The following is a 25,148-nucleotide window of genomic DNA, read 5'->3' on the forward strand; positions in this document are numbered from 1 at the left end:
AAACATTTGATTTTGCAAATCAAATGGACAAAACCCATTTTTAAGAAGATGTATTTAAGACATACTTAAGTCAATTAAAGTGTAATATTTTTTTTTGGTCACGCTCTGCAGCATGCAGAATCTTAGTTCCCCAACCAGGGATTGAACCCATGTTCCCTGCAGTGGAAGTGATGAATTCTAACAAATGGACTGCCACGGAATTCCCCCAAAATGTAAATTTTTCTTTAATGTATGAAAGAATCTAGTTAATATTTGAAAAATTAATTACCTTTGCAAAAAGTTAGGATAGGATGGCGGGTTGGGAATCTATGTTTTTTAAACATGAAAATAGTGAGGTAGACTGGAGAGATGGGAGTGGTGTGGAGGTCTGCAGAAGAGGTGGGAAATGCATTTTCAACTATTGTGACTTTTTTATTGCATAACCTTGATTAGTAACTACTCTCATTGATTGTGGCTGGAGAGCTCCACTGGGGGGATTTCTTCTAGGAAACTTAAGCAGGAAATTTCAGAAAAACCAAGGAGATCCTTTCTTTAAGAGGATTCTACAGAAATATAAAACGTGGCTACTTCTTAGTCATTATTCCCTGGGTTTGTCTTATTCACCATTATCCTTACCATTCAATAAATAATTAAATCAATGAGTGAACACTAAATTACTAGAAGTACTTCTGAATTCCCAGGAGGTTATAAACCCAGTGTAGTGTTCTTAAGTGGTATTTCCTCAGAAATTTTCATCATCCGACATTTCTTAAAATTAAAAGAAAATGGTAGAAATACTTAAACAACAAATTAAATTAAGCCCATTCTTCTTCTTTTTTTTTTTTTTTTTGCAGTACGTGGGCCTCTCACTCTTGTGGTCTCTCCCGTTGTGGAGCACAGGCTCCGGACGCGCAGGCTCAGCGGCCATGGCTCAGGGGTCCAGCCGCTCCGCAGCATGTGGGATCCTCCTGGACCGGGGCACGAACCCGTGTCCCCTGCATCGGCAGGCGGACTCTCAACCACTGCACCACCAGGGAAGCCCAAGCCCATTATTCTTATACAGTTTTTTGAAAAGAATATATTTGGACTTATTAAGTCTAAACGAAAAACATCAATTTTCTATAGGTGTGCAAATTTATGAGAATACAGCACTGAAAGGGTCAAAGATTATTGCTTTATTTGCAAATCTTCAGACTGACAAAACCCTCTGGAAAAATTTATGATGTTTGTCTTTTTTAAAAAGAAATGTTTCTATAAACCCTAGCAAACTGCTATGAATAAGGCTGTAAATCACTTCACTGGCTTGAGTAATGGGACTTGTATTTCATGAAATCATGCCAAGAAACCTGGAGGCTTTCATTAATATTGAATTTCCTGTAATATTTAATATCTCTGTGTCCCCCAAAAAGACAAATTTTGATACTGACCCAAAACACTTTTACCATAATTTTTTTCTGAAAGGAAAATAAATAGAAATCAATGATATTGTCTGATGGTTTTAAAGAGGTTCATTAGTTACCAAAAGAGGAAAAAAAGTTAGAAGCAGTAGAAAATAAATAGAACTACCTTCACTAAATCAATGTGGCTGTAGGTTTAGATTTTATCTGTAATTATGATTTGTACATCCAGTTCTAATGGATGAATAATGTTGACTTCCTTCTGGATGACTTTTCTTTCAGTCTTGCTTTAAGTTTGTTTTGACAAAACGGAAACTCTGTTGAATGTTCCACTCTTCCCCTTCCCCATTATATCCAAATGGATATAATCCCAATTATATCGATTTTATGCAAATAGGGAAATGTTGTAGAATCTGGTAGCTAACTGCACTAAAAATCCAATAGCAGGAGCTCTGTGGAGAGAGAAGCGTACGTGTTATATGAATGCTACATTTGCATTTAATAGTAAAATAAGCGACATGTACAGTGCTTAGAGACAGCTCTGTGTACCTCTAGTTAGGAACCTGGCTGACATTCTGGGCCATGAGTTTTATGAGTGCTGCTCAGTGTTACCAATCTTTTGCTTCAGGTAGTGTCTGAACCTAAAAGAAACTGGGCCAGGAATAAAAGAAATCAGGCTAAGGACCAAAGCATCTGTATCCCCAGATGTTTATAATCTCCTGTGGCCTTTCAGACACTGGTCAGTGATTTGTATGTGTTTATTCACATACCTCTTGGGTTTTTTTTACAAAGGATTTAATGAGGGTTAGCGATGCATTCGATACCACAGGATACAATAAATAAAAATTGGAAAGAAACTGAGTCGGAGGGAAAGTAGGTGTAGACAAGTAGGCAAAATCCATGCCATGGGGTCTTAAACTCTGGGTCCCATACTCCAGTGCAGAGGGCCAGGCAGGTAATGTCAAGCCCTAATCTTTAAACCCATGAGCTACAAAAAGGCTGTGAGTCTGGTACAATGGCAGGAGAAGGGGTCGGAGAGGTGCTTCAAACAGCTCACAGCTCAGAAGGAGTTGTGTAATATGCATTTGATATTTTGTTTGTGAATATTCAATTCTGTTACAGAAAACAAGAAAATAAATGAGATGGATGAAACTCATGAGATTTGTTAAGCATGGAGAGGAAGTTAGTAACCTATTAGACCAAGAAGACAGCAGATATTTATGATGCACTATGCATACAGGATACACATAAGGCACTCAATATTCATGAGGTCTTAATTCACCACTCATTGGTGGTACCCATTCTGACTCCAAGAAACACAAGTAAAACCCATAGCTACTCAGCAGACTAATTGGCAATCTATAGCTACTGGCGAGGCATACCTGCCCCTCTGTATTTGCTTGAGTTAATATGCTTCTGTTCTCAAGAGTTCTGCCCCTAGCACTCTCCTTTTTAGTCCTTCATCCTGTTCCTAAATGGCCTCATCTACTCTCATGCTTGAAGCTCCTCTGGTGTACACCAAAATTACCCTCGACCATCCCATAGGTACCCAACTCCACCTGCACATTATCTAGATGCCCCATGGGCAGCTCAGACTTCATATCTCCCGGACTGACCTCATCTTCTCTTTCCCCAAACAGCTTGTCCGTCTGTATTTCAGCCCACATAGCAGCAATATCTACCTAATCACTCAATCAAAAATTTGGATACTGCCCTGACTCTGTCCTTTTCCTCTAGTACCAAGTCCTGTGATTTCTACCTCATTAAAGTTTCTCATTGTTTTTCTCTACCCACCATCTCCAAGGATGTGCCAGATTAGCACTAATCACACTGGGTATCAAAGAGTCTTCAGAACGAAGACCTAAGTGCCGAGCACAATGGACAGGACTGCAAAGATCTCCCTTGGTTTACCTCTCCGCTCTCCTCCAAGTCCTGGACACAGTGCAAAAGACGCTTCCCCTCTCTACTCTTACCCCTTGACATTTCACTGACTGAATTCGGATTACTTACAGATTCCTGAACGAGCCATTATCTCTCACATCCACGACTCCATCCTCACTGTTTTCCTCTCTCTAGATGTCCTTCTCTCCCACCTCTACAACCCCACAGTCCACCACCCCATCATCCACCATTTTATTCTGTTAACTCTTAGTCTTCTTTTGCATGTTTTAGTGGGACTGTCAACTCCTCCAGAAAACTCCCCTGGAACCCCAGGCTCACCCCTATCATCATCCTCCATCCCTGGCCTTTATCTGAATTAAGTGCCCTCCCTTCGTGTTTCCACAGCAGTCTGTCAGGGCTGCAGAGGAAGGAGATGGCACACTCAAATTAGGATGATTCAAGGAGGTGTGGGAGAGGTGCAGGGGAGCCATAAGGGACGGGGCAGGAACCCCAGGTTAGTAACATGGAGCTGCCACCAACCCTAGGTCTGAAGAGACTAGGGGAGAGAGTGGTTACCAACACCTGGACAGAGAAAGTCACGTAGAAGAGTTTATCTGGTGAGGAGCCTTTGTTTGATAGTGACCAAGGCAAACCTGCAGTGAGAAAAGCATGACAATAATTACCCTGGCCTCATTCTTCTCCCTTCTCCTTGACGCCATGCCACGTTCCCCGCTGGCCAAACCAACCTGCAGCCAGAACATAAGGAAATGAGTTAAAATAATCTTACAGCTCAGCCTGCAGACCTGTAGGGGTGGAGAAGGATAGAAAATACATCTAGAGAAATAAATGGATTATATCTAGCACAACCACACTTTAATAGAATTGTCTCTTTGTTCTTTAGTCTCCATCACTAGACTGAGTTACTCGAGGACCGAGAATGTTTTATTTATCTTTGCATCCTTAGTATCTAATATGTATTAGACAATAAAAGCTTATTCAGCGAATATGGCAAATTGGCCATAACTTGGAGGATTACATTTTCTGATCTTGCCACTTGCTTTCTCACTCTGGAAAATGGAGAACAGAGTGAGCTCTACAATTTTCATTGTCTGACAAAAAAGAAACATCATTTGGTCAGGAGTAATGAGTTCTCTTAGCACTCAGTGCTGAGAGGAATTAGAGTCAATCATGTGACTGTCTACCTAAGAGGCACTCAACTGCATAATGGGCAATATCTTCAACATGGAAAGCACAGGTGCAGAAACATTCTTCATGGGGTCATTTAAAAATATTAGCCCTTGATAAAAGCCAAAGGCATGTTATTAAAAAGTAATCCAAAGGTGAACTGAGCTAGTGTGTTCCACTCTGATTAATCTTAGAACATCTTGCCCAAGAAATGGTTAAGCCTTAGACTTCAAACCTGACCCACTAAAAAACTCCAGTCCTCTCTGGATTCTCTCATCTCTCGTCAGCCAATAGATGAAAAGGATCAACTGAGAAACTCAATGCACTGAGGAGTCATGGATCCATTAGAGGGCAGAAACCTGGGTCCCTGAACGACTAGGTGGAGTGGAGCCCTTTCTCTAATCTCTGCAAACCTCTGTGCTGAGAGCAAGAAATAAGCCTTAAATGTGTCAAACCTCTGAGATCTGTGGAGTTTTATAGCAGCAGTTATTTTACCCTGACTAGTGCAGTTATAAAATAATGTCCTAAATTCTATACTGGAGTCTGTTTTAAATGTTATCACCATTATTATCATAAGCCATAGTCCATATCATATTCAATTTCTTTTCATGGAAGTCCTTTCCAGCTTGAATCTCATAATATCAGGATTATAGTATTGTCTTCCATAGGAGAAAAGTCTCTCAGAGCTCTTCTTGCTTGGACTATGATAGAAAATATAACACCAACATTCTGATGTATTTTATAATGTAAAAAGCCCTGTTTCATGCATTATCGTTTAGAACCTCCCAGCAACTCTGAGGAATACACTCTATTATTATCCTCATTTTGCAGGTGGTGAAACTGAGACTAAGAAAGATAAAGTGGAGAAAACAATTTACAGAGTTGTTTGAAGATAAAGCAAGAGGATAATTTAGTCTGCCTGGCATTTGGTACATGTTAAGAATTAAGTTTTCTTACATGTTATCTATTGCCTCGTAATAAACCACCCCAAAATAATGACTTAGAACAGCAGCAATCATTTACTCTGCCAGCAGAATTGGGGCTGTGGAGACACAAATAGCTGTGGGTGGGGGTAGGGTGGAACAGCTGGCTTCCTTGGGCTTCTCTCTTTCTGTGGTCTCTCCACATGGTCTCTCCACATGGCAGCCCCAGGGTAACCATGGCAGCTGAAGGCTTCCCGAGTGAGTGGAGAGAACAAGAGCAAGAGAGCAAGCAAGAGAAAAAAAAAGCGAGAGAGAGAAAGAGAACGTTAGGCAGAAGCTCTAACACGTTATGACCCAGCCTCAGAAGGATATCACACTGTGTCACTTCTACTACATTTTCTTAGAATCAAGCCACTACAGACAACTCATATTCACAGGGAGGAGAATTAGACTCTGCTTCTTCATTGAATTTGGGGGCACATTTCCTTCTCTAAAATGTTTTCCTGAATGAGTACAGACATGAAGCTAACAGGTAAGGGACACAGCCAGGGTCATTCACAGCTAGGGTTAAATGGTTCCACCACTATTAGATCCAAATGTGTGACTGCCAAGCCCCTGCTCTTTTTCACTACTCCAGAAAATCTCCTGTGATCAGCATGTCGAATAGGGAAGACATACTAGTCCCCAAACAGAGGCAGTTCTTCTCATTGCCTTGGAAAGCACACTTAAACATGTATTTTGCAGGAAAATATTACCCTTAAAGCAGTCATCCATAAGCACTTTCCAAGTATCTGTGTTTTTAATCTTCCGCCAACAGATGTATTCATTTGCATTTCCCCTAGATGAACCACTTTTTTTGTTATTTTTGACTGTATATCTCACCTCTCAAGATCCTTTTGTATTAATTCTCAAACCCATCACTAAGGTTGATGCCGCCACCCAATTTGGAATCTTCCCTTGATTCCATGATCATGAATGTGTGCCCTTCCTGTGGGCCATTGAACGAAATGTTCTTTAAGAGGAGGGTCTGACGTAAGATCTGAGGGGCATTCTTTTTTTTTTTTAATCTCCCAAGAATTTCTATTGAACTAAAGAGAGTTTAAACCATCTCATTTTAGAAAATCTGGAAATTTGAACAATGACATGGATCTGAAATCTCAGAGCGTTCACATACCGGTTTTTGTCACTCTCAGCAGTAAGGCAAATTTCCCTATAGGAGCTTTTCTCTGTTTAGGGATCCCCAGCAGTCCCTATGGGGAAACATCCTTTTTGTTCCCCCTGAACCCCAGGGCTTGGTGGGGGCCTGGGGTAAGAAGTAAAGAGAATGCATAAGGGTCTCCAGTGTAGACCAGCACAGTCCACAGGAATATAACTGTAAGCCACATAGGTACCATATTTTCTAGTATCTGCATTTTAAAAAGTAAAAAGCGAAATTAATTTTAATAATATATTTCATTTAACCCAATATGTACAAAATACTATCATTTGAACATGCATTTCATATTAATATAAAAAACATTCAAGGGATTTTTTCATCCTTATTTCCATACCAAGTCTTGGAATCCCATGTGTATTTGACACTTCTTGCACACCTCATTCCGGACTAACCACATTTCAACTCATCAATGGACAATACTGCACTGGACTGCACACATCAACCCTTCGTTTCTGTTGCTGCATTGGGCCTCTGAGACCTCAAACCTTTCTTCTCTGGTTTCATACCTTCTTACAGTTCAGATCTCAGCTCAAAACACCTATCCTGAACAGAAATCCCTTCTAATGCTGTCCATTCCCGCCCGCCCTGTCATTCTCTATCCCGTTACCCTGCAGTATTGTCTCCATGGAACCAATCCCTTCTAAAATGATCTCATTTATTCGTTTACATATTGATTGTCTAGCTTCTCCACCAGAATGTAAGTTTCAAGAGGGCAGGGATTTTTTTTTAAACCTATTATGGTCTCTGTGATTCTCCGGTGCCGAGCACCGTGCCTGGACCACGCGGGGCGCTCAGGACACCTCTGCAGGATGAAGGAATCTCATTTCTCTGGAGCCCCGCCGAAGGGGGCAGCGTAGCAGCGTGTCACAGGTGGGGCGCCCATGTTGCGCGCGGCCGCGCTGGCTGAGCTCCTGGCGCGGGTGTGGGGTGAGTGGGTGTGTGCGGGGGTGTGCGCGGTAGAGCGCGCCAGCGAGCCCAGAGCGCCGAGCGGGGAGGAGCAGCCAGCGCCGCGCAGCACCCGCAGCGCCGGCCCGGCCGGGCAGCTCGGAGGTGGGTGGGCCGTGTCGCCAGCCCGCCCGCGGGGTCCCCATTGGCCGCCTGCCGGCCGCCCTCCGCCCGGAAGGCGGCGAGGAGCCGAGGGGCTGCTCCGGAGCAGGAGCGGGAGAGCCCGGCCGAGCCTTCGCCGGACGGACGCGCGGGGTCCGCGCCCCCACTCGCTGCCTCCCTGCGCTCCCGCGGCCGCCCCGCTTGTCCCCGGCGCTGGCGCCTACCGTCGACCAACGACAGCGCCCCGGAGAGACCCGGGCAGCTCCCGGGCGCCCGGGTGAGTGGCCGCTCGCGGCTCCCCGTCTCCTCCCGGGCCCCGCCGCCTGCTTTTGCTTTCACGGCCGCGGCGCGGCGGGGTTGGCCCGGGCAGCGCCCAGGGCAACCGGGAAGGCCGAGGCGGGGTACACTTGACTGAGGGGAAAAGGGGAATGGCAGCCAGGAGATGACCCCAGCCCCGCGGGCCGGGTGGGAACAGGTGGCGCGGGCCGGGCGCTTTGTGTCGGGACGCGGAGACCGGGAGCGGGCGGCCGCGCCTCCCTCGGCCGCTCCCTTCCCTCCCTTGCTCCCCCGGGCGGCCGCACGCCGGGTCGGCCGGGTAACGGAGCTGGAGTCGCCAGGAATGTGCCTCTGGGGACTGTTTGGCTCGTGGGAGGAGAGAAGGTGGCTGAGGCGGCCGGGGAGGTGCGGGAGCCGAGAGGTGGCGCGGGGGCTGCACCGCCGCTCCAGGCAGGAGAGGGATGCTTCCAGCTAGGCGCGTTCGGCCCCGGCGAGGGCTTCATTCTTCCGCTGCGCCCCTGGAGGTGGGGAGCTGGGTGGGCGTGTGTGCAGAGAAAGGGGAGGCGGGGAGGCCAGCCACTTCCGGAGCGGGTTCTGATCCGTGCCGAGCGCCCTGCTTTCGGGGACGCGGACCTTGGGGTGCGGTTGTGCCCGGCCCCACGCGTGCGCCGGCGATGCGGGGCTGGGGGCGTCCCTGGCCCGGGTTTAACAAAGAGTGCTGCTCTCTACCCGGCGGGGTGCGGCAACTCCGGAGAGGTGGTCTTCAGCGAGCGAGTCTTAGCCCTCGGGAGGGGTACTTCGTTTTTGGGTTGTCATTTTATTGTTGTTATTGCCTTTTTTTTTTTTTTTAAAGGACTGTTGACTGATGCATGAGGGGCCCACGGAGGCGCAGGAGCGGTGGTGATGGTTTGGGAAGCGGAGCTGAAGTGCGCTGGGCTTCCGTGAGGCGTGACAGTTTATCATGACCGTGTTCAGGCAGGAAAACGTGGATGATTACTACGACACCGGCGAGGAACTTGGCAGGTACTGGGGGTGCCGGAAGCGCACGTTTCTGGGTTGTGGGAATGCACAGTACTGCGGGCAGTGGGCGGTAAACAAATGCAGTTTGAATTCAGGCGTCTCCCTCGTCCTTCCAGGAGATGTGCAAATTATAGAGAAAAGAGTTAACTAACCCAGCAAGGACTAGGGACCGGAAATAAACTACCTAAAACAAGGAGCTGGCGGTGGAGAAGCTATTTCAGTGTTAGATTATGATGCAGAGTGTATTGATCAAGACCCCTGGACAAGAATAGATTTAGTTGTCTGCAGTAACGCTTGTCAGCTTTTGCCCTTCTGAGACAGTGAGGCAAAAGCTGAGATATAGTTGAAACTGGAGTTAGCTCCAGTTAACTGTGAGTTAGCCCTTATGTGTACAGAGAGTACAAACTAATTCATAGGCTTTTAAAGGCTTAATACTTTCCCCTCTTTTGGAATTTTCAGAATAACATGCACAAGTATCCGTAGGTCACACATGGAGACTTGCCAGATGTTGATGTTGGGTTTGGATTTTGAAACTTCCTTGAACCAGGAGTTTAATTACCCAGTTGGTGTCAGTGGTTGCTTTGGTTTCATTCACGATGTTAAATTTTTAACACGTCCCTAGTTGAGAGTCTAATATGGCTATCTGGATTCAGAGCATACTTCCATTGCTGCAGGAGCTGTGATTCTGAATGTGAAGCCTTTCAGTGCCAGGTGAACAAAGAATGATTTCTTTGGGGGCCTCTAAGGGCTGGATGGGTTTCCCCTTGACTGGGGATTTGACAGGGTGTGTTATGCTCTGGTCTAACTTGAGCAGAAAACCCAGTTTTCACACCTAAATTTAAATTCAACATAAGAAATTTGACTGCAGTGTATTTGTATCGTGAGTCAAGTAGCCAAAAGGATCTTTAAACCAACAAAAAAGTATGTATTTACTTACATGTGTATCAAAATATGTATTTTTCCGTATACACCTGATGTCCTGATTCAGTGCTTCCTGTTTCCCCATGAAAAGGAAATTCAAAACTACCCACACCCTAGATGACCTTGTGAGAATTGTGAAAGTTGAGTTTAACTAAAATTTTTTCAAGTTCAAGTAGTAGTTCAGAACAAAAGCAATTTTTAAAAAGATACTGTATCAAAATATTTCTGTATACATTTAGTATGGCTTCAGAACATCACTGGGAACTTGTGCTTGGGGGAGCTTACTATATATTGGAGATTTACTGAGTGAATAAGTAAGAAGGAAAGCTATCAAAACTACTTCATGGATATGTTTAATGTTAAGGTTTAAGGGTATGTGGTTGAAATACTTGGTTTAACTAGAATTAACTAGAATTAAGTGACTTTATTCCTGTGGTTTTTAGCAAGATGAGTGGTACGTGGTGTTTTCCTTTGGGAGCAGGGGAAAAAGGCAAAAAAGTATGTTTAAATTCTATTTGTGTAGGGTGGCCTGATTATATGAATTCCCTTATAAAGAAAGATGATTAAAAGTAGGTGAGATGATTGCTTTATAGATTAAGTATGTTGACCTTATTTTCATTAAGATCTTTTGGTAGAATTATGTGTTATGAGAAGGAAAAATAATGAGGCCTCCCTGTGGCTGGCGGGGGAGTTTGTGATCTTTATTTCGTGGGTGGGATGACAGGCTCTCTGCCTCTGCGCTGGAGAGCAGTTTGCTTATTTGTCACTAGATTTTGCTTTGATTTTGGCTCATTCTACATTTCTGTGTATAATTTTCTCCCCACTGTGCAAGACTAATTGACAAATTGTTTATTGAATAATTTAATTTGTGTGACCTGTGGATTTGAAAGAAGTGCTTTGACAAACTGGGAGTTGGGAATTTTTAAAAATAAAGTATCCATGCCGATCTGTCTGATAGGTCTTTTTCTTTTGTTTAAAAATGCAGTAAATGGTTGATTTTTTTATTTCAATGTGTTTTTCGAGTCCTGTGAATTTTATGTCTGCCAGGAAATAGCCACTTCCTGAAAACAGATCCTGGCATAAGATGGACATATAGGAAAGATGCTGCTTCTTGTGTCACTGAGAGAAGATTGGGAGTAGAGGCAGGAGCTTAGTAGTGGCAAATGAAAATGGGCAGATGTTTAACACAAAAGCAAGCTTGTTCTAAGCAGTGAGTTATAAACAAACCAACATCTATGATTTAAAACTTCATCCACATATCTTTAGCAGTAATCTACACAATAACTACTCACTTACTTTATAAATGGTCTAAGACAAAGTCCATAGCTAGAGGAGGGAGGATGGGTTTTTAAACAAGTAGGATATAGTATTTTGATTATTACTATTGTTACTTTACTTATAGGAAAACAGAAAGTGTGTGTGTACAAGGGTGAGAGAGTGTGTGTGTGTGTGTGTGTGGGGGGGGGTGTGTCTATGTATATTAGTGTGTGTACTGCCCAGGTGTACTGTAAAAGCTGTCAACTTTAAAGAACTTTATAAAGTATTATGATTATTTGTAGTAGTGATAGAGCAGACAGACCACTGGACAGATATTCTGGTCCAGAATTGGCCCTAGAACTTGCTAGCTGTATAACCTTGAATAGGTCACTTACCATCTCTGACCCTCAGGATCTTCATCTATAAAACGAGAGACCTAGTGCTTATTTCATGGCTGTTGTGAATACCAAGTAAAAGAATTTTATCAGCCGTCAAGAGTTAAACAAATATAGATATCATCAGCAGGACTGGTTGAGACATGTGAGTATTCCAGGCATGCTAATAACTTGGTTTGCAACTTGATATTCTTTTTTCTGTTTACCAATTTGGGGAAGGGAGGTCCTGTGGGAAAAGGGTCATGGGGGAGACCCATTGCTGACAGCCCTTGGCCTCTCCACTCTGATTCTGAATAATGCAGCTCTGGCCTTGAACTTGCACACCCTTCAAGTAGAAACAAGTCCCTGCAGTGAAAAGGACTGTCATGGTTAGAATATTGTTTGGTGACCTGTGTTGACTTCAGGAGGCCCTTTGGGTTTCACCCTCTATCCCAGGAGGTAGAACGAAGAACTGCTTCTGTCACATGTAGTGGTTTCTGGGAGGGGTTCTTTTAAATGCGGATTTCTCCATGTGCTGTTACACTGGGTCATTTTAATGCCCCAGGTGCCTTAGCATCTCTTGTCAGCTGGCACTCGGGGCAGCTGAAGGCCAGCTTGTCCCACCATCGCGCTCCAGTTACATCCCTGGCTGTGGTTCAGCCTAACCTGCGAGCCTTCTTGGCACCTCTGTGAACACCGCCTTCCTGAGAACTGGCCTTCTTTCTCTTACACTGTCTGACCTTATGTGATCTGAAGACCTGGGTCCCACCTCCTGAATAAATCTCTCCACAATGATCTCTCCCTTTCAGAAGCCAAATGACTTGCTCTCTGAAGCACTCCACTGGTCATGACCACAGACTGCCCCGTCCATGCTCCATCCTTGCTTTGTGTTGTTAATATTCTTGTATGACTCCATGTAGCCGGCTTAAAAGTTCCTTCAGGGTGCGCTGTGGGCTCTTTTCTCCCCTGTGGGTGTGCAATGTGCTGTATCATTCTGGGCAAAAGTTTCATCGATGCCTGAATCGGCAAATGCAGGCCGGCAGGTACAATACTGAGACCAGAATGGGGATTTGAGATGCAAATGCTGATGCGGGTGCTGAGGCCGATGGAGAGGGGGTATGTAGCGTGGGACAGCCCGGCCCCCTCCTTTGGGAAGTGGGGAGACACCTACCTTTGCAGGATGCTATATGAATTAGAGGCAGTGGCTGTAAACATCTCACACATAGTCGCTGCCTCAGATATTATTTATTTATTTATTTTTTGCGGTACGCGGGCCTCTCCCTGTTGTGGCCTCTCCCGTTGTGGAGCGCAGGCTCCGGACGCACAGGCTCAGCGGCCATGGCTCACGGGCCCAGCCGCTCCGCAGCATGTGGGATCTTCCCGGACCGGGGCACGAACCCGTGCCCCCTGCATCGGCAGGCGCACTCTCAACCACTGCGCCACCAGGGAAGCCCAGATATTATTCTTAATAACCTCTTTTCCCCGTTACAGCATTTACCACAACGCACACTCATTACTTGTTGGATTATCTACTTTCGCCACAGCTTGTCACAGGGTTGTGACCTTGGACTTGCTTGTCATTTTTTATCTCTTATGCCTAATGAGGTGCATGACGTAGGTGCTCAATAAATGCTGACGGATTGAATAAATGGATTAATATTTGTAAGGCACCATGAGTACACACACACACATGCACCTATATATGGTTACCTGTATATGGCCCTCAATGAGTGATGACTCTGGTGGGGGTGAACTTAGGATATTGAAGGCTGCAGCTCAGCAAAATAAAAGCCGTTTTTCCTTTTGCGTTCTGTGGCTAAGGTGCACAGCAGCCAGCATATCCAAGCACAAGATCAGTTTTAAACAAAACAAAGTGGAGCATTAAGTATTCTACATTTGTTTGGATGGTTGCTGGAAGCTAATAATTTAAAGTTAAAACACTCTCATTTTGGCATAAAATCCAGAGACATTTTAATTGACGTGAGGAATTGTAATAAATCCTGACAGTCTGAGTACATCTTTCTGTTGGTTTACTGTGAACTGCAGGAATCAGTCCTAAGACTGGCAATCCCGTGGGGATGGGAGAGGGAGAGACTTCCCAGCGTGTTTTCTCCTTGGAAGCGGGACTCGCAGGCTCACAAGGTTGACTAGTGAGATCATCCTGTAGGACCTCCCTGAATGTGAGTTTTCTCTTCTCATTTCTGCTTCTGTGTGCCCTCAGCTGTTTCCTCTGATGGGAAAGGCTGCAAAGGTTTAAGAGAGATAAAGTTCAAATATATGTATTAGAGGTAACAATCAGGGATTTTAAAATTTTGTGCATTCTAGCATACGAAGGGAGGGCACGGTGACAGTAGTGAGGGGCAGTTGGGTTGAATGCTTGCTTGCCAGCACTGGGAATGCGCCTCCGGACCACCTGGGGATGTAGAAATTAGGTTCACTGGGACCTGGCGGGACATACCATCAGGAACGTAGGCTATGGAGGCGCTAATTGATGGGGAAGCCAGGGAACGTTGAAGCGGCCTTTTTGGTCCTCCTGTGCCCTTTTACCCTAGGCTTGTGTCTCACCCAGCTGCTTAGGAACCTAAAGGCCCCATAGCGTTGGCAGGCCCCTGCAAAGCTGTGAAAAACACAGTAAGCTTACAGAGATGCGTGGTCAGGTGAATCTCAGTAATTGCAATACAGGGTTATATCAGAAGAGGTGACATTATCAGACGTATCCTGTGGTCTCCCAGCAAAGTTGTAACCCCAGAAAGGTAGAGACCATTTCCTTCAGGCATTGGGGTGGGGGTGTGTGGATACCTTCAGAGGTGGTGTGGTGGGGGAATGACGGGGGAGCGACAAGGTCAAGATTAGGTGGTCTGACCTCTGGGACACCCTGTAGGGGAATGAATTATGAACTTTCACCCCCAATTCTACAGTTGCAATGTGTACCTAACCTAACCTAATCAGGCATTTTATATGCATGAAATAAAGCATGATTTTAATGGAAACATATTTCTGATCAGGAGACAAAGAATGCCACCTGCTGGTAGAGGGGAGGGGCTTTTGTTGGTGAAGGGTAGCCCGGGACCCTTGGGCACTTAGACCTAGAAGAAGCTGAGCAGTCAGTGAGTCCTTCCTTCTTGTTTCATCCCATCAGTCCTTAGGTCAAGTGGCTTTCTCAAGGTAGCTGGCTACCAGGTAGCAAGAGATGGACCTAGACTCCCGAGCAGGACTGTTTTCATTATATTCTTCACACTACTTAGGATTTGGCAATTCTCATTTTTTTAGAAGCCAGATAATGTTGATATCGAACAGAAGTGATTTGGGCAGGCATCTCGAGCCTATCCATCTTAATACGTGCTTGGAGGGGATGGTCAGGAGTAACTAGTAACCGCTTCATGGTGGGTTTCCATTTTCACCCCATGAAGAGGCTGACGCTTGAGTTCAGAACTCTCGTGGGCACTTGACAACACACGTGACCTTCTTGCCTTTTCCAAATGGCTCGTGCCCCACAGTTATGAATGGTGCTAGTACGTGCCGTAGTCTTACCCAAGTGCCAAAGTGCATAATTTAGCTTTTTAGAAAGTTCACAGAACACTTTCATCGTTATTTAACCTTTGAGTCATGGAATGTATAAGAGTCCTGGCTCTGCCCAGTAGGCCACCCCACTAAAAGACAGTTTCTCATTTCATTAAGTGGCCCTAGTCTGTCTGGTTTAAGGCTGGGGTGTGATTGTTTGAGGCTTTATGTGGAAGGTGATACTTAATTGTTTTGCTTTGGTTTGCTGTGGTAAGTGATCACAACAGAATGCATCAACCCTCGGCCTTGAGAGAGATTATGTGGCAGTATAATTATTTATAATATATCCAGTCTATCACTTTGTTTACATTCTAAATTAATTCCTGTAAATGTACAGTTAGGAGAGAGTAGAGGAAAAAATGACTGACCTTTGGTTTTTCTACATCATCTAACACAAATGGGTTTAAAAATAACTCTGTCGGGCTTCCCTGGTGGCGCAGTGGTTGAGAGTCCGCCTGCCGATGCAGGGGACGCGGGTTCGTGCCCCGGTCCGGGAGGATCCCACATGCCGCGGGGCGGCTGAGCCCGTGAGCCATGGCCGCTGAGCCTGCGCGTCTGGAGCCTGTGCTCCGCGGTGGGAGGGGCCACAGCGGTGAGAGGCCCGCGTACCGCAAAAAAAAAAAAAAAACAAACACAAAACTTTGTCTAACTAGTACATCTTCCTTAGGTAAAACAGAAAGTGTCATATGCCCATTCTAGGTTTAATGTACTAAAAGGATTTTTACAGGGAAGGAGTCTGAAACCTGAAATAGTTGGTCTTATTTTCAATCCCAGTCCAGAACAAAACAAAACCAGTCATGTGCTGGTAACTAATCTCTGGTGATAACTGACAGGTGTGATCCTTAGTGACTCTTGTTTATCGCTTCTGTCTTTTGGAGGTGACGTTGAGAGCTCGTGTGGCTTACAGACCACACTGCCGTCATTTAAGTATAATGTTGCTAACCTCTGAGGCGTGACCACGGGGCTTTCCCCTATGTCCTACCTGTCGGCAGTCCAATTGTCAACTGGAGAAATTTTATTCAGTACTATAATGTATTGATACATTCAGAGATGTCAGGAGGGGAAGGAGGTGGGGAGAAAGTTGTTGATTTTTCCCTTTATCAAGCATTCAACTTTGGATGAGGAATGTAATGTTTGAGCAAATGAATGCTGTGAACTGCCGATCTCTGGTGTTTGAAAGGTTTATATTGATGGTGCTTATATTCATAAGCCGGATGGCTTTCAGCTGGGAAATTTAGTTCTGTGTGTGGACTCTTGTGGGACACATTCTATTTTCAGTCAAAACTGTCTGATTACTCTTTCTTAGATATAATGTGATGAATGGGGCTGATTTTCAGATATCTCCAGTACAGTTGATATAGTAAGTTTTCACGTATAAGGAATGAGTGAATTTCCATTTTTTTTTCCATTGTTAGTTTTGTCTGTAGTTCATTGTTTTCTACTTTTGAAACCATGCAACCCTTCCCTTTTTAACTTGTAAGAATTGTCAGGATTTTCGAGACCTTACTTTGGTCCTCCATGCCCTTGTCCCTGGCCCCCCCGTGTGGAATTTTCCAGTTGCAAAAGAAGTGTAGGAGAGGTAATCAGTACCTTTTTTTTGGTCCCATCATGAAGAGGGTCAGATTTCCCTCTGAACTGCCTGTCTCTATGTCCGCCTAGCAACTCATACCACCGTCTACGACCAGGCTGTATATGCAGGAGGGTAGGTACGACTCAGGTGATAGGCCAAGATAGTGACAGAGGGATACGTTGGCACATAGATGGAGTGGCTTGGGGGAGAAGAGGTCAGTAGTTAGTGCTGATTCTGTTTTAATGTTTCCTGCCTCCTTTGAGAAGTTCTTCTAAATCGTTTTGCCTCCTCTGGGTAGAGCGCAATTTATTTCTTTTTTTTCCATCTGTGGTTTATGGGTAAGTGACAGAAATATGTGTCTCTGGGAGAGTGATGAAAGACTGCAACCTTTTGAGTGTAATATTTAATAGACTGAGAATTGCAAGCTGCTTCCCTTTACAAAAACAAAGCTATGGGCACTGTAGGTATACGAATACTGTAGAGAATAGACTTTTCACAGCTAACTGCTGAGCTGGAAATGCTGAATTGCACCTGACACCCGGAAGAGCTGTCCTGAGAAATTTGGTAAGCCAAAAAAAGCTAAGAAGTTATTTGTTATCTTAAAAATACTATTTTACTGGTACATAAATCAGTGTAATTGAAGCCGGATCCTGCCAAGGGGTTTCTGATGTACACTTGGAATGTGAATATAGAAAGTTGTCTTTCTAAATGTTGTCCTTGCCCATCAGAGTATCTAGAATCAGCGTGTGAACTGCTGTTTGTAATGCCAGAAACTTCTACCAAAATCCTCAGGAGCTCCCCTGTCTTTGGATAATCACAGGTTTATTTCCTTCCCCTTTCGTGGCCGGCTTACACTTCTCTGCAGACCATAATTGCAGTGGCACCCGTGTGCTCGGGACAAGGCCTGGCTGATGTAAGGCACCTCTGCTCTTGTTTTCTCCCTAATGTCTCTATTTCCACATTGAACAATCGGAGTGGAGGAGAATCCTCACCTGTCATCCCATTTGGTGGAGAACTTATAAAATGCCTGCTTGAGACCTTGTTCTAGGAATTTCTTTGCCATGTAATTCAAACTAGCTTTGGAATGGAGGGAAGATATTTACAGTTCCCCGTTTAGAATGGATAAGGTTTGAGCACCTGGCCGATATCCCCCCTCAGGAGCTTCAGGAAGCTGATTCAATTGTTTGGGAGAGGAAGTGAATTAGAACAAGTGGAATATTTTCCAGGATGAAGCTTTATCGGTCTTGCTTTCCTCCCCACCCCTCCCATGGCACACAGAGATAGGAAAGCTTGGCAAATACGGCAATGGACAGGCAAGGTAAGTCGAGGTGGTGTAGAAGCATGAAGTCCCTCGGTTTTGCTAAACATGCTTCGGGCACTGAATGAGTGTATCCGGTTTTATTAATGTTACCAATTAATATGGACCGTCCTTTGTAGGCCTGCTCTTCAGAGGCAACATTCTCTTTCATGCAGATAATTAAAAACATAAAAAAAAAAAACTTTTGCACCCACAGGGCAAGGTCAGGCAGAGCAACGGCGGAGCAGGACCCCGCGTCCCGGCGGGTCTGGGCTCCCAACATTCCCGAGTCTCTGGCGCCCCTTCCCCGCACCCTCGCCTGACCTCGCGCCCCAATGTGCCCTTTGACCCCATCCAAAAAAGTGTTCTGAACCAAGCCGCCGACGGAGGAGGGGCCCACAGCGACCTGAGGGACCGCTCTGCTGTGCAAACGCTGCGGCGCAGCCGGGCGCCCGCTCGGGGAGGCGGCGGGGAGGCTGCAGGGCCTCGTCCCCTGGCGCAGCCTGCCCTCCGCCCTTCGCCCTTCGCCCTCCACCCGCGGGGCCGGGGTCCTGACCGACCCACGCGCCCAGGCCTGCTGGAGGAGCAACGCGGCGGCGCCGAGGCCGGTGTCCTCGCCGACCCCGAGCCTCCTCCCCTCCGGCCCAGGCTGGGTGGGTGGCAAAAAAAAATTTTTTTAATTAAAAAAATTATCTGTATTAGAGACAAGTTTTAACCTGGAGAACTAAAAAGCGAATGCAAAGTGAGCTGGCCTGTTTCGGCCTGCAGGCTTCTGTGGAGCACGTCCACAGCTAGTCGTGCAGATTCTCTCTTTTATTTCCTATATCCCTTAACAATGTGCGGTAAATAACTGGGCACTTGGTATTATTTTACACTTGGCTTGTACATGTGATTCTTGGCTCTCTCTGAATTGTGAGTTTTCTGAGAGTAGAAAACATGGCTTTTTGTGTCTCTTACATGGGGTGGGATTCAGCTAAGCCCACAGGAGGCTTTGTTTATTTGCCTTATGAAGGTACGTGTCCAGAAATTAGAATGTGGTTCAGAGCTTTTGACCCAAATCCCTGACTCCACAGTGCACTAGCTGTTGCCTTGGGAAAGTCACTTGACTTCTGTGAGACTCAGTTTTCTCATCTGTGAAATCGGGATAATAAGCATACCTCCCTCGTAAGGTTGTTGTGAAGACACACGTAATGCGTGTAAGGCACTTGGCCCAGTAGCAGGCACACTCTAAGTGCTGGAGAAGGGGCCGCTGTTTAATAAGACAGATAGCGCAGGAGAGACTGAACATATGCTTCTGGATCCTTGTCACCGGGGTCCTGCCTTTTTCTGTTAGTTCCTCATTTCCCCACCCAGGTTCTGACCTGGTCTCCCAGGGGCAGGGTGGGGGTGACGGCCCTCTTCTCCTCAATTCCATCCTTCCTCCTTCTCTTCTTTTCTCCTCTGTCTCTCTCCCCATCTTTGGCTCAGCCTGCGGGGTGGGCTCATTCTACCAAGTTTGACGTCGTTTATGTGATCTGCCCTTCTAGCTGCCTGTTCTGGCTGGCTCGGGCCCAGGACTCGGTTTATGTGCTGGGCTCCCTCGTGGGTCCGCCCAGTAGCGTGGTCAATGATTTGCAGAGCTCCTGAGAAACAAGTTAGCCAGGAATTTAGCCGTGCATTTGAAAGCGGGCTGCTGGAGATGGGGCTTACAGGGATGCCATTGCCAAAGTGCACCCAGACGCCCCTGGAAGAGGGAGGGAGGAGCTCATGTCAAGGAGGGTCTATTAAGATGGGAAAACATGCTTTCAGGGAAGCCAGGACAACTAAAAGCTGAACAACAGCCGGGAGAGAGCTGCTCGGAAATGCTCAGAGGGACGGTCATCCTGGCGTCATTAAGAGCCTGAGGTATGTCAGCACACAAATTTATGTTTTAACAGGGTGTACTGTAACTTCCCGAAAAGTCCATTTCATTTTTCTAGCTGCTTTTTAAATGAAAAAACTGTCTTAAGCAGCCCAATAAGAGACTAGGAATTTGATCAGATGAACAAATCATTGATTTTTCTTACAGATCTTTATGGAAGAAGGGATCTGAATGAGTGTGTGAGTTCCATTCTGAGATGAACTTGCTGCAGAAGGCAAGACATACGGCAGGTCTGAGCCTCCGTTCAGTTCTGACACGTACTGATTTCAGATGTGAAAATAAGTGTTTGGCCAAGCCAGAATTGCCTGTGCCAAGAAAAGCCTATTAGGTTGGTGGCTGAAAGGCTGAATTGTTAGGATTTACTTAATGGCGAGGTTCTGCCAGCTGCTGGGAGTGAATGCCCACTTAGGCATTTGAGTGCATCCTTGTTCCCTGGACTGGGGGCCCATGTGTTCAAGGAGCATGGCGGTCGCACCAGAGGCCCCTTTAAAGGATGCTTCCTTATTCTTTGGGCCATTGAGCAGAGATATCTGTAGTTTATAAAAGTGACATTAGATGCTCACAAATTTGCAAAGGAAAATGCCCAGAAATTGGGTTTATAAGGTAAATTCAAGAGAAATATCAGGGAGTTGACAATGCTAACTATAAACAGGCAACATAAATAGACCGTTAAACAGAAGTGTCGTGTGAACTGTGATATCCATCCATCACATATTCATTCGTCCAGGGTTGATTGGACTTCTGAATGATAGGGCACTGGCTGGGGTGTCAGGCAGCACCGTTTATCTCAGCAAGTTCCTAACCAAGTAGGGCAGACAGACTTTATACAACCAATGATAATAGAAAACCTAAATAAGGAGTGAGAGGAATTCAGTATGAAAAACTGTTTCTGGAGTTCAGGCGAGAAGAGGCCATTCTGACTTGGAGGGTTCATTCATTTATTCACTCATTCATTCAGATTCTTGTGGGGACAGAAAAACATAAGCAGGTGGGTGCCTGAGCGGATATGTGTGCGCGCACGTGTCTGCCCATTTATTCCCTGGAAGAAATTGGAACTCAGACATGAAGGAGGAGACAAGGGCACTAAGATTTACTGGGAACCCATTTTAGACCAGGGGCTGGAGGGAGGTATTTAATCCACATTTTACAGATGAGAAAACCGAGGTTCGGAAAGACATTGGCCTTGGATAATGTGTTTAAGATGGTGGAGGCAACCATTGGACACCCAAAATTGCTAAGTCACGACTGGAGATTGGGTGATGGGTGGTGGGGCTTACTCTGTGACCTGTTTCTCTGCCCTGTCATGGAAGCGAGAAGTTTAAAGAACTTTAAAACATCCAGCACAGTGCCTGGCTCATACAATGTGTTCAATATATGTCTCCTTCCTTTTTTTAAAAAAAATAAATTTAATTATTTATTTATTTATTTTTTACTGGGTTGGGTCTTTGTTGCTATGTGCAGGCTTTCTCTGGTTGCATCGAGCGGGGGCTACTCTTTGTTGCAGTGCGTGGGGTTCTCATTGCAGTGGCTTCTCTTGTTGCAGAGCACGGACTCTAGGTGCGCAGGCTTCAGTAGTTGTGTCACACGGGCTCAGTAGCTGTGGCTCGTGGGCTCTAGAACACAGGCTCAGTAGTTGTGGCTCATGGGCTTAGTTGCTCCGCGGCATATGGGATCTTCCCAGGCCAGGGCTCAAGCCTGTGTCCCCTGCATTGGCAGGAGGATTCTTAACCACTGCACCACCAGCGAAGCCCGATGTTTCCTTCCTTTAAACTGAAAGTTCTCAACCTTGGTACTAGTGACATTTTGGTAGAGATGATTCTTTGTGGTTGTGGGATGTTTAACAGCATCCCTGGCTTCTGCCCTCTGGATGCTAGTAACATCTGCCCCAGCCCATTGAGAACCACTGGGCTACAGTATCAGGACAGGGAAGTGTTAACAAATGGACCTAGGGGTTGGAGCGGGTAGTAGGCAAGGAAGATCCTGCACCCAGTGAGCAAAGAAAGTGCCCCTGAAGGAAGGTATTGACCTTGGGTGTCCAGAGCTTAGGAAGGAAGAGAGCAGGATGCAGATGGTGTGAGCCAGAGGTCTGAGGCAGGTGTTGTCTTAGTCTGGCTTTTATGTACTGTCCCTGGAGTGGGTGTGTCTGCTGTTTCCCAGAGGCGTGGGGTGGCACTGACAATGAGTAAGACCTGGAGAGACTTCCGGATGTCGCTTGTCCAGTGTGGTAGCCACCCATGACCAACATCGGAGTTTCTGCCTTGCCCCATCCTGCTGAGCAGGCTTCTCTGAGTCATGGCTCGGCTGGGTCCCCATCACTGCCAGACTTCAGTCCACCCTCCTGTCTCCTAAGGGGGGCCTTCTGCTGCCATCTCCACGACTCTGTTTTTAACCTGCTGAATAGCTTTGTGTGTGTGTTTTTTTAATGCTGATTTCTAATTTTTAGTCAAAGCTAGATAACTCCTTGCTTTTTATTCGCTTTTCATTCTCTTAGGCCCCAGATCTTGCCTCTCCAGCAGGCTGGATGGCATAGCATGCTGTGTGACTGTGGGGAACCCATATAGCTTAGTTATTGCCTCCAATATCCCCTCTTCCAGCAGGGGGCTTTTAAAGGTGAAAAGTCAGGTCTCAGGATGTGGCAGGAGGTGTGAAGAGTGCCCTCTCCCAGCTCCCTGGGGGAGGGGCACTTATACAGAAGTCACCTGGGGAAGCTTGTCAGTGGTGGAGGGTGTGAAAGGACAGGGGCTGATTTGGAGGGCACGGTGGGGAAGGGAAATGGGTCAAGCAGGGTGCTGGCAACAAATGTGTCCACTCCTCTTCCCTGGTGGCACAGTGGCACCTGCCAATGCAGGGAACACGGGTTCGAGCCCTGGTCTGGGAAGATCCCACATGCCGCAGAGCAACTAAGCCCATGTGCCACAACTACTGAGCCCGCGTGCCACAACTACTGAAGCCCGCACACCTAGAGCCCGTGCTCCGCACCAAGAGAAGCCACCGCATTGAGAACATGCGCACTGCAACGAAGAGTAGCCCCCGCTCGCTGCAACCAGAGAAAGCCCGCACGGGCAGCAACGAAGACCCAACACAGCCAAAAATAAATAAATAAAATTTAAAAAAAAAGAAATGAGTCCACTCCTGATGGTCAAGGTGAAGGACGGCCAAGTACACACAGTCTGGGAAGCTGATACTGTGCCTAGGGCTGAGCTGGGGCCACTGAGGAGGGCCTTCAGCACATATGCCACTTCGGGGAAGACACACCCTGACCTCTCCCTCCTCCTTTCTGCCAGTGCCTCCTCTTACCCCCCCCCCGCCCCCCAGGGAGCAGGATATGGGGCAGCCTCCAGCTGGGCAGAGAATGGTGAAGAACAGATTGGGGGTGGGGTGGGGAGGGTGGGTGGACAGATGGAGGAGATGGAGAGTAACCAGGAGAGGGGTGTCCACTAGTGACAGCTGTGAAATAGCACTGGGTTTGCCATGGAACTGCTCCCCTCTGTTGGTGCAGGTGATCAGAATCTGTACTCTCAGTGTGCAGGGTCCTCCTCCCTACTCTGAATACTGGATTTATATTCCATTTTTCCCAGGAAGTCACTCCTGACCATCGCCTTTCAAAATGTTCCCTCCTCTTGCAAACTCCTGGATATTTCCTCTTTGGCACAGTCATCCAGCATTTAGACTCTCCATGTTGCATTGCTGGCCGTCCCTGCCTGTGTGTGTGTGTGTGTGTGTGTATCTGTGTTTATCTTCCCTAGATTGTAAGCCCCTTAAGGTGTCATAGTTCTTTTGTTCCCAGCATCTTGCACAGAGAAAGTATTCCAGAAATACCTGTTGTCTTAATTGGTCATATTACAATATTCTGAAATGAAGGACTGTACCATAGTTCCTATGAGTTTTAAAGGTGGATAAGTAATCACTAAAAAGTTCCTTAAGATGGATAGTATGTTTTCATCCTTGGAATAGCCCTGGGTAGCGACAGCCCTGTAAAGGTCCAGAGTGGGTCCCAGTTTCAACTGCTAGCTGGAGAGTAGGATATGGACAAAACGGCTATATCCTTTCCATTGTATAATTTCCATTGCAGAAATCCTGATGATTTCCCCCAAATCTATTGGTACTTTTTTTTTTTTTTTTTTTAACCATGTTACCTATTCTCATTGTCTGATTTTAAAGTCTGGGGGAGTCTAGTGGGAATACACTGTGGCTGACCCCCTTTCAGTTACTGAAGGGAAAGGTACTCGAGGCAATAGGCACCAGCGGTTGATGTGCCCATGTCACAGCTAGCGTGGTTCTTAGAGAAAGCAGCACGTGTTTGTGCTGAGTCTGTGAACAGAGCCTCTACAGCACAACTGTTTGCCCTGGAATATTTGCAGTTTAAAAGTGAAAACCACGGGACTTGATGTTAAACCTTTCTGTAGTCGGCAGTCTCTTCAGTAACATCAAGTTTGCTCTCTTTTTTTTTACGATGCTGGAAAACTGGGGCTTCAGAAAGCAAAAGGGAAGTCTGAGTATAGAATTGACTTCTTCCCCAGTAAATTTTAATTGATTCTAGTGCGAGTAGAAAGGTGTATCATGTGTTCTTAAAAGATAGGATTTAATTATGATTTAAAATTAATTCTCTAGAAAGTGCTGGAGTTGCACCCAGAGAGAAAAAACAGAGGGCTCTGGTAGAATCCTGTAAACGGATTGATGGGAAAGTGGGCTCCTGCTGCTGAGGGTTTGGGAGCGTTGCCAGCCTTACGACAAGGTGTCAGTTAGCCTTCCCACTCAGGGAGCAAGTGGAGGGACTGCCAGCTTGGGGGAGCCCTGCTCTGAGGGGGCAGGGACATCTGGAGCCAGAGCAGTTTCCAAGGCGGTGCAGCTCTTGTTTCTCGGGTAGCATTCCTTCTTGTGGTAATAAAGAGGTTACAGGCGAGAAGACAGCTGCTCGAAAGCCAAGGACAGTTGTTGCGAACAGGTATTTAAAAATCAGCCACCGTGGGATGGGAAGAATCAGGATGTTGGAGACAGCTGGGGTTCAACTTTATGGCTTGAAGTTTCTTTTTTGACCCTTGAAGGCAGGTGGGAAGTGGTTGTTTTATGCTTCTTTTTCAGATTGGGAAACCAGAGTTTAGAGAAGTTAATCTCAAGGTAGCAGAGTTCAATTCAGTGTGAATTGAAATGCGTGTATGTGTGTATATACTTACATACATATATATATATATATACACATATATATAATGTACACATGTATATGTACAGCATACATACATTTATTGTAAATTTTACTAATGTAAAGGATGTGTAACAATTTACAAATAATCACAAAATATCCATATTCATTATTATAAATTCCGTATATATAGCCAGAATGCGT

The 25,148-nt window shown here is 46.0% G+C and overlaps 1 protein-coding gene across 8 annotated transcripts in view; it reads left to right on the forward strand.

Moving 5' to 3' along the window:
• Nucleotides 1-7,385: 7,385 nt before the first annotated feature.
• Nucleotides 7,386-25,148, forward strand: part of DAPK1 (death associated protein kinase 1) — a 216,967-nt gene continuing 199,204 nt past the window's right edge. For 2 of the 8 annotated variants that reach the window (XM_060301109.2, XM_030832865.2), the window contains exons 1-2: nucleotides 7,655-7,905; nucleotides 8,758-8,927. In XM_060301109.2, coding sequence (XP_060157092.1) covers nucleotides 8,866-8,927 — 62 coding nt within the window. In that variant the 5' untranslated portion in view covers nucleotides 7,655-7,905; nucleotides 8,758-8,865. The other 6 variants (XM_060301105.2, XM_060301106.2, XM_060301107.2 and 3 more) reach the window with 6 other exon arrangements.

This window comes from Globicephala melas, chromosome 6, assembly GCF_963455315.2.
Source record: "Globicephala melas chromosome 6, mGloMel1.2, whole genome shotgun sequence".
Lineage (NCBI taxonomy): Eukaryota > Metazoa > Chordata > Mammalia > Artiodactyla > Delphinidae > Globicephala > Globicephala melas.